Source organism: Xenopus laevis, chromosome 2L, assembly GCF_017654675.1.
Source record: "Xenopus laevis strain J_2021 chromosome 2L, Xenopus_laevis_v10.1, whole genome shotgun sequence".
NCBI lineage: Eukaryota > Metazoa > Chordata > Amphibia > Anura > Pipidae > Xenopus > Xenopus laevis.
The window spans coordinates 92,078,199-92,090,272 of record NC_054373.1 but is presented as its reverse complement, the minus strand read 5'-3'; the positions used below and the strand labels follow the sequence as shown (position 1 = coordinate 92,090,272).

Here is a 12,074-nt window from a genome sequence, read left to right as displayed (position 1 = left end):
GGAGATTTGACCACTCAATAAGATAAACTGATTAACAAAAGGAATACTCTTCATTTTCTGATGTTTATTTCTATCCCTAATTTGCCCAGGTTGCCCATCCTCATTCTCAGTTCTATTTAGGGGCTGATTCACTAAGGGTCGAATATCGAGGGTTAATTAACCCTCGATATTCGACTAGGAATTAAAATCCTTCGACTTCGAATATCGAAGTCGAAGGATTTAGAGCAAATACTGCAATCGTACGATCGAAGGATTATTCCTTCGATCCTACGATTAAATCCTTCGATCCTACGATTAAATCCTTCGAATCGAACGAAGGAATATCCTTCGATCAAAAAAACTTAGGAAAGCCTATGGGGACCTTCCCCATAGGCTAACATTGACTTCGGTAGCTTTTAGCTGCCGAAGTAGGGGGTCAAAGTTTTTTTTAAAGAGACAGTACTTCGACTATCGAATGGTCGAATAGTCGAACGATTTTTAGTTCGAATCCTTCGATTCGAAGTCGTAGTCGAAGGTCGAAGTAGCCCATTCGATGGTTGAAGTAGCCCAAAAAATACTTCGAGTTTTTTTACTTCGAATCCTTCACTCGAAGTTAGTGAATCAGCCCCTTAATGTCATCTCCGGGTACTTATTTTGAATTTTTCTTTCATTTCAGATACCCTTTCCACCTGTTTTTATTCATTTTAACTATACGTTTTACCAGCATTATTTGTGACTTCGGTAGAGATTTCTTTATATGCGGAGGATGAAATGAATCATGGCAGAGCAACGTATTTCTATCTGTATGTTTAGCATATAGATCTGTTTCCAGGCAGCCCTCTGTAGTATTTTTCACCAGTACATCCAAAAAAGGAATGCTTACCATATCGGAGTGTACGGTGACCCCTCAGTGCAGAGTTCATGGGCACCATCTTCAGCCGATTCGGTAGTCTTCAGAATGAAACCGGCTCTTTGGCAATTTTCATGGGTTTCAGCACATGCGCAGTTTTGCGAAACAGAAAATTGCTCCAACTGCGCATGCACCGCCACGCTGGTCTCATTTAGAAGATTTCCAAGAGAAGAAGATGGCACCCATGAACTCCGATGCCAGAATCTGCACCGAGGGGTAAGTAAAACGTTAGCGGCATTCGCCTGGGGTAACACTTAGGCTGGGGGGGAGGGGGGTCTATGTAGGGTAGGGGTTTTTTAATGTTAGGGTTGAATTCTCCTTGAAGTCTGCTAAAAATCATTTAAACATTAAATAAAACCAATAGGATTTTTTCTCTTCAATAAGGATTAATTATCTTAATTGGGCTCAACAACAAGGTACTGTTTTATTGTGACAGTGAAAAAGGGAATAATTTTTAAAAGTGTGAATTATTTGCTTAAAATCTAGTCTATAGGAGATGGTCTTTTCATAATTTGCAACTTTCTGGACAACGGATCCTATACCTGTACAAACTTTATTTTCACTGCATTCATAATATACCTTTGAAGGATACAACCTTAAATGGGCTTTGTCCAGAATTGAAATATGTCACATTTTCTGATTCACAGAGCATCAATAATCATACACTTATTCATACACAATATGTAATCACTCAGGATGTGCCTAATCATATTACAAACCCACACCATAAATGTTTGCATATTTTACCCTCATAAAACATCCACAATACACTTATCCATTGATCAAAAAATAATCAGATCACACACTTGCATCACCACTTCACTGGCCTTTTTAATTATACTGCATATTTCATGTGGCATAGGAAATCAGAAAGTGCCTTCTATATTTATCTATCTGATTAACTTGAGTGAAAACATGATTCAACAGGCAAAGGGAATATTTATTATCTTTCTTCAGTAAAGTAAAGATTTTTTAACAGCTCACTAAGGTACAGTAAGGTCTGATTTACTGATTTCACTGATAAAGAACAGAGGTCAGCAACTTTCATTAAATCATTTATTTTAGCTGTATTATTACTACTTCCTTTTTAGGAGGTATTTAATGTACGGCTGGCACATGAGGCAAGTATGAGATAGATTCAGAATGACACGCTGCGCTTTCTTATGCATCAATCAAGAAAGATCAGTTTATCCACACTACATAATATATAAAGAATAAATCACATCAGTATTCCCTTTTCTGCATATTCATGGAAATCTAGAAATCTGCTTCCTTCCTCCTTGTTTTCATGGAAGATAAAAGGAGACATGTGTACAGGTATGGGACCTGTTATCCAAAATGCTCTGGACCTGGGGTTTTTGGGCTAAAGGATCTTTCCGTAATTTTTATTTTCATACTTTAAGGGGCAGATTTACTAAGGTTCGAGTGAATTTTCAAAGTTAAAAAAGTTGTAATTTCAAAGTAATTTTTTGAATACTTCAACCATCAAATAGGATACTACGACTTCGTTTCGAAGTAAAAATCGTTCGACTATTCGACCATTCGATAATCAAAGTACTGTCTCTTTAAAAAAACTTCGACTTCAATACTTCGTAAATTAAACCTGCCGAAGTGCTATGTTAGCCTATGGGGACTTTCTACGACCATTTTCTAACTCTTTGTACATAAAAGGAAAATCCTTCGATAGTACGCTAAAATCGTTCGAATCATACGATTTTCCTTTGATAGTTCGAACACTAACTTCGGTGAAAAATCCTTCGAAGTCAAAGGATTTCAATTCGAGGTTCGAATTTCGAAGTTTTTTTAACTTTGAAATTGTACCCTTAGTAAATCTGCCCCTAAGCCTACTAGAAAATCATGTAGACATGAAATAAACCCAATAGACTGGTTTTGCTTCCAATAAGGATTCATTATATATGATTGTGGATCACATGCAAGGTACTGCTTTATTATTACAGAGAAAAAGGAAATCATTTAAAAAAAATTGGATTATTTGATTATGATGAAGTTTATGGGAGATGGCCTTTCTGTAATTTGGAGCTTTCTGGATAATGGATTTCCGGATAATGGATCCCATACTTGCAGTAGGAGTACATTCATATTTGTTGACTTATGCCTCCCACCTCCGTACCTCATGAATACAGTGCTGCTGAATGCAGGCAGTTGAGAATGCAGAATTCTGCACTCTGTATCGTACCTGCAGCAACAATCTTATCTGCAGGGTGAGATGCAAAATGTATGGTGGTTTGCACCTGTTTTTGCACTTTTTACACCCTGCCTTGCACGTAGTAAATGGCCCTTTATAAATCTCAGCATTTAGGATACAAATACAAATACTGTAATAGCACTTGCTCTGTAATCATCCTCATGATAAAAACCAAGAGATTGGCCAGAATTATTGTTAGAATAAAGCTAAATCTAACATAACATTCCACTGATCTATCATGTCAGACAGAGAGAGGTCCCTTAAGGTCTGAATTAAATTAGTTAATGTATTAGTGCTAATAATGCTTGCCTGAATACTTGAAAAAAAAAACCTGTTCATTAATCACATAACAAGTGACAGTTGTACTAGGTTCTGTACCTACCCCCTACACTGAGACAGATATTACAAATAAGGGAACAACTACACAGATTGTCAGATTCTGTGCATCAGACTTTTTATGCAACATCACAAGATTTCGTGGGATGCTCCAAAAGCCAATCCTCCGTACTGTAGTGTAAAATGAACACAGTGAGATTTTTTTTCTACATGCAACAGTCACTGTATTTCATTGTGCAACAACACTTTAGCAGGCTTTATATTGTTTCATGGGTAGCATCCAATAACATCTTGTATTGTTGCATGGTAGAATTCCTGTGGGACTCATAGGGGGTTATTTACTAAACCTCAATTCTGGTCAAGGTTTTTTGGGTCAAAACTCAACAAAAAAAAACTTGAATTTTTCCAGATTTATCATATCCCCCGAAGCTGCAAAAAGTCAGAATCTGAAAATCTGCCATCTCAAACCTGTTAGGGTCATTTATAAGCCAATGGGGGATGTCCCTTTTACAATTTGAAGATGTCGTGATCTGCACTGCGTTTCATCTGATAAAATTGGGGGTTTTGGGCGATAACCCAAAAAAATCAAGTGATTCCGGCATCAAATCTGAAACATTTCCCAACCTGACTTTTTCAAGTTATTTTATTGATAAATAAGATAAAATCGTGGATGGGATTTAGCCGAGCTTGGTTTAATAAAAATATGAGATAAATTCGAGTTTTAGTAAATAACTCCCATAAAGTGTGACCCACTAAATCTGATCTCCGGTGAATTTCTAACTTTAAGGCTCCAGCATGAGTTTGCTCCACCTCTGTGCAATAATTGCCTTGACTGGTAAAGGATTCATGAGTTTTCCAAACTACTGTACGAGGAAAAAAGTTAGCATTCCAAGTGAGAAACCAGATGTAGTCAGTCAAGTATGTTCAGAAGATGAGTAGTGATGGGGTGAATAAATTTGGCAGGCATGGCATGGATTTGCAGTGAATTTTCACTGCTGGCGAATGTTTTTGCGAATCAGTGGTGAAAATTCACCACCTTGACAAAAAAAAATTGTCGTGTGTCATAATTGTTGCACGCATAAAAATCTGCGTGCGTCAAAATTATTTGGATGCCCATTGACTTCAATGCGTTTTGTGAATTTTTCTCTGTTTCACAATTTTTTTGACGAAAACTAAACGGGACAGATTCCCCCATCACTAGAGATGACAGCAACTCATGCCATAGTGTCTATACAGTAAGCAATTGTCTAGATTTTGAGTGATTCTAAATAGACTTTTTCTTGGGAAATAGATTTATCAGCCAGACCAGTTTTCAGAATTCAGCTTAATCCCAAACAGACTTTGAGCTGCTTGTTTGATCATTCTGATTTCATGAATGATGTTATGCCCACAGAAATTGCTCAGCGGATGGCCAGTTTTAAAAATTAGAAATATATCTGATATGAAAATGTATCTAATTTTTATGTCAATTACCCACAATAGGACCTAAAATGAATACATTGTGATTAGTGTAATTTTTTGCCAGGCATGGATTTCGGTGCAAACATATGTGGCAAAAAAACGCCCATTGACTGCAATGTATTCAGCGCCTAAAAAAGCCATGAAATAACACATTGGTTGTGGTTGTTGTGACCTAAAGTTACTGTTCGATATTTAAATTGATCTCAAGTACTCCTGCTTTAATTAGAATTCTGTTTGCAGAGTGGTTTGAAAACTATATTTTTTGGAGAACATGGGGTGTAGATATTGCTTATAAATTGTAAAGTCTATGAGACATTACAATAAAAGTTAAAGGTCTCAGATTCGTTCACTCCACACACGGGGATGGGCTGAAATAATTAAACATGTTTGGGGTAGTAGCATTCTTCTGTATTATCGATGAGCGAAATGACGAAAAAAATGAAAAATTCATGAAATGCATTGAAGTCAATGGGTGTCAAAATTTTTTAATTGCAACAATTTTTCTCGCATCAAATGCATTAAAGTCAATGGGCGTTTTTTCTTATGGGCGTTTTCTTGTTGTCACTGCAAATTTCACTGCAGTGAATTTTTGTTGCAATTTTGTGAACAAATTTGCAGATGGCAAAATACGGAATTTGCAGTGAATCTATAGCGGGTGAAAAAATTTGCTCATCACTATTCTGTATATAATAATTATGTGTAATTCAGTATTGGCGTAATAAATGGGTGCTAAAATATGCAATATGTCCTCTTTTCCGACTTGTTCCTATACAATATGAGTAATTTGTCTGTGCTATCATTACCCCGATGGTGACCAGACAATTTAAGCAAACAATGCAATTGCGCATAATGCCTTCTCAGTCAAAAATAATGTTGGAACTTATAATGTTAAATTTTATAAAATGGGCAGGTGAAATAAGCCAGATAGAGATATGATCAAACTTTTAATTTGGGGGAGAAAGTTTACCTTTATACCAATATACATCTGTATGTTTATTGCAGACAATAAATTAGCTTTCCATTGTTAAAAAATGTAATGCAAAAGTTTGAAAACTTTTTAAAAATTCAATATACCACATTACACTGTCTTCATATTGGTGTAAATTTTTAAAACAATAACATAAAAAAGAAAGTTAATAGAAGAAGTAAACTTGGCCCAGCCTAGTAGAATTTTGGGTGACATGCTTAAATTCATGGAGTGGTTTAAGGAGTGCTTGCCATTTTTTCTTGTTTGATTCTTTAGGCACTATTTCATTGTGAATTTGGATTCTGGCCACAGTGGGAATCTTCTTCAATTAGAAGTTTCCTCCCTGCCCTACTATATGGGCTGCATATTCCATCTTGTAAGATGGTATCTGGGGCATTTATTTGGGGCTCTGTGCTGAGTGCCAAGCTGTACCGCACGCCAATTTATAGTGTTCCCAGTACCCATTATTTGACTTTCATTCAGCTGAGACACTTTCCAGCTATTGAGTTAAGAGGGTAGTATCATTGTATGTAAACAATTATGGGTGTTATGGGAATGTTCAATATGCTGCTAAGTAAAGCCAAACACCCAAATATTTTTTTTTCTAGGACCGAGTTTGAAACAATCAGATAGGTATTGCAGAAATCAGGTCCCAGTTTAGGTACGATAAAGCCTTTTTTGTAATTGCCTAAGCTGTATGACACTAGCAACCTGAAGCTAACTGCAATTAAGGCAGGTTGATTTATTTCTACATAAAATGTTAACCAGTAATGATAAAAATGTTTAGAAAGTTAGAAACGTAAGCATGTTATAACTGCATTACATATTAATTTCTTTATCTTTTTAATCTTATTTGTATCAAAATTTAATTTGTATCAAAACACACAGAAAGTAAACAGAAAATACTGGAGCTAAGCAATATAACCTGTGCTAGTGGGAGGCGTTGGGCAATTAGATGGTACATCAGGAGTCAACATCTGTGACCCTATGGAATTGCAAGACAGTTGCTGTAATGGTTGCCATAGGGCCCTGCACACAGAGAACTAGCAAACCATCTCACCCCATGTGTGGCTTAACTGTAAAAGACTGGGGAGGTGTAAAGTTATATTGCAAACACAGAAAGAGTCAGTACTGTACTCTATCTATATGCAGAGCTGGTGCAATTTAAGCGCAAATTTTAAAGTGTAAAATAATCTGAGCAGTTTGAAACTGATTGAAAAAGTTTTACGTTTGTGGCAAAAAAAAAAAAAAAAACCATGCTGCAAACTATACACAATTAAAATTCACAATGTAGTTCGTTGTACAATTAGCTCCAAAATAAACTATGGTTGTGGTGAAGTGTACATTGTCAGAGAATAATTTTTCCTGCTTATTAAGAAATATTTGGTTTCATTAAACTGCCATTACACGTTAATTGAAAAGGAGTCAAACAATGAACATTAGTACAGGTATGGGATCCCATTATCCAGAAATCTCTGAATTAAGGAAAGGACATTGTACTTGATCCAAACTAAGATATAGTGAATCCTACCTATTGGGTTTATTTTCATGTTTACATGAATTTCTAGTAGACAAGGTATACAGGATAACAGGTCCCATACCTGTACTACATTGCACCACTGCAGATACCCAGTCAATCAGATTCTGTCCTGTTTTTATTTGCAGTCAGATGAAAAAATACTCTTATGAAAAAGAATATACTAAAATGATTTCGCTGCAATAGCATCTGATGCTTCTTTTGATGTGCTGATTTAATACTGTGATATGCTACATGCTGAACATTGCATTTTTATCATATCTGTTCTGTTTCTGTGCAACCTTCTTCTATATTAAAGTGTGCTGAACATCTACCCTGCTTCTTTCTTTGTTTTCAGGGCAGAACTGTAGTTTCAACATGCAAGAGCCAAACGGGACTATAGAAAGTCCAGGATTTCCATATGGATATCCAAATTTCGCCATTTGCACATGGACAATTAGGTCAGAAAAGCAGAACCGAATACAGCTTGTGTTCCATTCATTTGCCTTAGAAGAAGACTTTGATGACCTTTCTGTATATGATGGGGAACCTCTAATTGAAAATCTACTAACAAGGTAGAGTACAATGTTTTGAATGTACCATTATAAAAGGCTTTGATTTGCCTGAATGGAACTTGGCATCTACTTACTTCTAAGCAGCTGAAATTGAATTTTTTTTTTTTAAATTAGATGAATTACAAATGTAGAAAGGATTACTAATTTACTTACTTATTAATTATAACATAAGTTATGTCTTATCTTAGAGATGCTGCATTAAAAAGCATGGAATTAATGCACGTAGTGTATACTGTATACCATTTTTCATGAAAACATATCTTATTTCTCTAGTATCTGACAAGTTAATGTATACCTAGCATGTGAACAAAGTATATTTTATTTTTTAACCAGTGTCCCACAACATAATTTCATAGCTGCAACTTGAAATTTTATCAAGTAGAACCCGCCATATTGGCACATACAAGCAGACAGAAATCATGTTGGCCACATAATGCCTCCTGGACTTTTGTCTTAGTTTGTTTACTCAGAGAAATACATTCTAGTATGACACCTGTCAGCCATATTGCCACTATAATATCTTATTAGGTTATTATGGCGCTAAAGGACAATGAAAAATAGGAATGCCTCTAAGCATTAGTAAATTGGTTTAGTTGACATAATCGCTTATGTTTTTACTTGCCATGTCCAAATTTCTCTGTGCTTTATCTCCAGAGAATAAGAGAAATCCAGTCTTAAGGGGGCGAATTTTTAATTAATACCATGAATACTTCAGCATGCTTATGCACTGACTAGTAATAAAGAGTATTTTTTTTATTATTTAATTAGGTCTTATTGAATTGACTCTAAATGTGGATTCGATTGTCATTTTAAACTTTGTATTTTGGTTCATGAGGCTTTTTATTCTTTTAGTGGGGCGTTATCACTAAGTCACAAGTGAAGTACAATATCGGCCAATCAAATATTACAGAATCTAATGAAAAGAGAGTATTTATAGAGAGTAGAATATTGGCTGTAGTTTAACAGCAATCAAAGGATGCTACACATTTTTTAGAGCCAATTGCACACACCTTGATTCACTTTTCTTACACACTCATAGCAATACAAAAGCATAAAAGCCAATAAATAATAACATACTTTTCTTGGCCCAGTTCTATATTCCACAGATGCCATTGACTCCAGATCTAAAGGAATTGATTTTGCATAGGGGCCTAGAGCCACAGCTTTATCTTCACCATCGTCAATCTAACCTGACAAATCTTCTGTCACTGACTTTTTTCTTTGTAACTGAGAATTTCCATTTATTCACACCCAAACCTTTATTTTTCACTGCTAATGACCCTATACATTATAGCGAGGGCATGACCACAAATTAGAATGTGAAAATGCATGCACTGCTGAACATTAAACAATGACCCAAATCCCAAATCAATCATTTGCAAACTACATTGACATGTCTTAAATGATTCAAATACAAAAGACCAACTTTCTGAATAACAATGTAGCAACAAATAATAGAATAGTCCAATTAACAATAACATATCCAATTATATAAGCTTTATTTATGTATGTGGGGAATATTCATAGACTGCTACTATATATTTTTTGGATAAATGTAAACATTGCTAAAGGTCTCTTCTCATCTTAATAGAAAATATAAGGCATTACAGAAGTACACCATTGTTCCAATGGACCACCTTCAATGCTCAAGAGAAAATACAATAAATATATATAATGAAGGTTTTATAGTTTTGTTTTATTAACAGATGTCTGATCTTTTCAAGTGACAGAGAGGGAAGGCATGAAAAATCCTGTTTGTGTCAGTTAGAGAAATAATTGATGGGTTATGTTTCCATTTATATTGGGCTTAACAGGAACCCAACTAATCTATCAGATTATGCTTGAATGTTGGTTTGTTTAATTTATAACTGTGTTTAGTTTCAGTGAGAATTAGGAAATTATTTATAAATATATATATATATATATATATATGTTGAATTGTAGAAGAAAGCTGTATCAACAAGCACTCCAGTTAAATAGTTTCAATTTTTATTGAGCATACATGGTGCATAATTTGAGCAAACGTTTCGGTTCAGGTCTAGAACCTTGGTGGACGGGTCTAGTTTTAATCAGATGGTTGAAGAAATTAACCAAGTTTCTGAGATCATTAAATTCATAGCCAACTGTGGCAGAGAACTAGAATTTTTAGACATCCGTTTAAGCCTACAAGACAACTGTGTGGAATATTCATTATTCCGTAAAAACACAGACCGCAACACTTTGTTACATGCCACTAGTTGTGATGCACCAACACTGAAGCGCTCCTTACCAGTGTCACAATTTTGTCGTGTACTGAGAAACAATTTGAATCCAACCACATGTGAATTACAATTAACAGAAAGATTTATACACTGTGGTTATGATAAAAACGTGCATGATGAGGCACTCTATGGGGCTAGACACAATGGGGCACATTTACTATTGGTCGAATATCGAGGGTTAATTAACCCTTGATATTCGACTATCAAAGTTAAATCCTTCGACTTCGAATATCGAAGTCGAAGGATTTAGCAATATTCGTTCAATCGAATGATCAAAGGAATAATCGTTCGCTTGAACGATTAAATCCTTTGAATCGAACGATTCGAAGGATTTTAATCCATCGATCAAGCAATATCGATTTTCCTTTGATCAGAAATTGGCTAGAAAGCCTATGGGGACCTTCCCCATAGGCTAACATTGATGCTCGGTAGGTTTTAGGTGGCTAAGTAGGAGGTCGAAGTTTTTTTAAAAGAGACAGTACTTCGACTATCGAATGGTCGAATAGTGGAACGATTTTTAGTTAGAATCGTTCGATTTGAAGTCGTAGTCGAAGGTCGAAGTAGCCAATTTGATGGTCAAAGTAGCCAAAAAATAACATAGAAATTCAAAGTATTTTTTATTCTATTCCTTCACTCGAGTAAATGTGCCCCAATGTGTCAGAACAACAGATTAACAAAAACAAAAAAGTCCAATGATATTATCAACATGCTTTAATAATCTATCTTTCTCCTATCCTTCAAGCCCTTATTATTAGAGATAATTGGAAAATTATTAAAGCTGATGACACATTCGGACGCCTATTGTAATAAAATTACCTGGTGTGCGGCGGCGTGGATGGCCGCCACGCTCCTGGTCAGGCGCCATCTTGATTCTTCTAGGGCGCGCGCGGCGCGCCTGCGCGCCCCTTAAAGGTACAGGCGCGCTGGCGTGATTGACGCTCGTTTTGGCGCCAATTTCAAATGTATATAAAGCCCATTCTGACTCCCAGCCAGTGCCCGTGATAGAACTTGTTTCTAGTGGTTTCCTGAGCCTTGTGCATCTGTTCTGAATCTTGTCTGTCTGATTATCCGTGTTTGACCTTGCCTGTATCCTGACTATTCTGAAATCTGTATCCTGACCCTTGCCTGCCTACGACAACTCCTCCTGCTTAACCCCTTGATTGACAACCCGGTTTGACCCTTGCCTGCCTGACGATTCTGATATCCGCCTGCCTCGACTCTGCTTGTCTTACGATTCTCTTGCCTGTTCCATTTGTACCGTGACCTTCGGCCCAAAAGACTCTGCTAACAGCCATGCCCCTTCGCCAGCCAGAACATCTTGCCTTGCACCCCTCGTTAAGTCCAGGTGGCACCCAAGTAAGCTGAGGGCTCCTCCCGAAGCCCAACAGTGGTCACACTACTGGTGAAGCCGAGCCGAGACCAGGGTGCTTGGCATTTGTTCTGGTATCGGGTGCCGGTCGTGACACCTATACCCTGATCCGCCTATGATGGGTTATTGGAGGAGACAAAATCTTTGTGACCTTCTGGTGTTAGGTTATCCTGTACATTGCTATAAAGACAGTCAAGCTAGTACCACATGGTTACCTTCTAATAAATTGGGGTGTTTTAGATGCCCATCATGTTTGTCCTGTAGATCTATGACACCAGGCACCAGTTTTGTACACCCCCAATCTGGACATCGGTATAAAATTCAACAAATTACGTGAACCACAACCCATGTAGTTTACTTGATCACATGCCCGTGTAGGCTTTCTTATGTGGGTAAGACTGACTTAATGTTGAGACTTTGTATGTATGCCCACAGGTCAGCTAATAATACTGCTTATAGGGATCAAAAGAGCACTAAGCTAAACATTTTTTGGA

General features: G+C 36.6%; 1 protein-coding gene across 3 annotated transcripts in view; it reads left to right on the top strand.

The window, feature by feature from the left end:
- LOC108708254 (CUB and sushi domain-containing protein 2-like) overlaps positions 1 to 12,074 on the top strand; it is a 591,784-nt gene that overhangs the window by 60,967 nt on the left and 518,743 nt on the right. For all 3 annotated transcript variants that reach the window (XM_041582174.1, XM_041582173.1, XM_018246760.2), the window contains exon 2: positions 7,734 to 7,950. In XM_041582174.1, the coding sequence (XP_041438108.1) occupies positions 7,734 to 7,950 (217 nt within the window). The remainder of the gene's footprint in view (positions 1 to 7,733; positions 7,951 to 12,074) is intronic.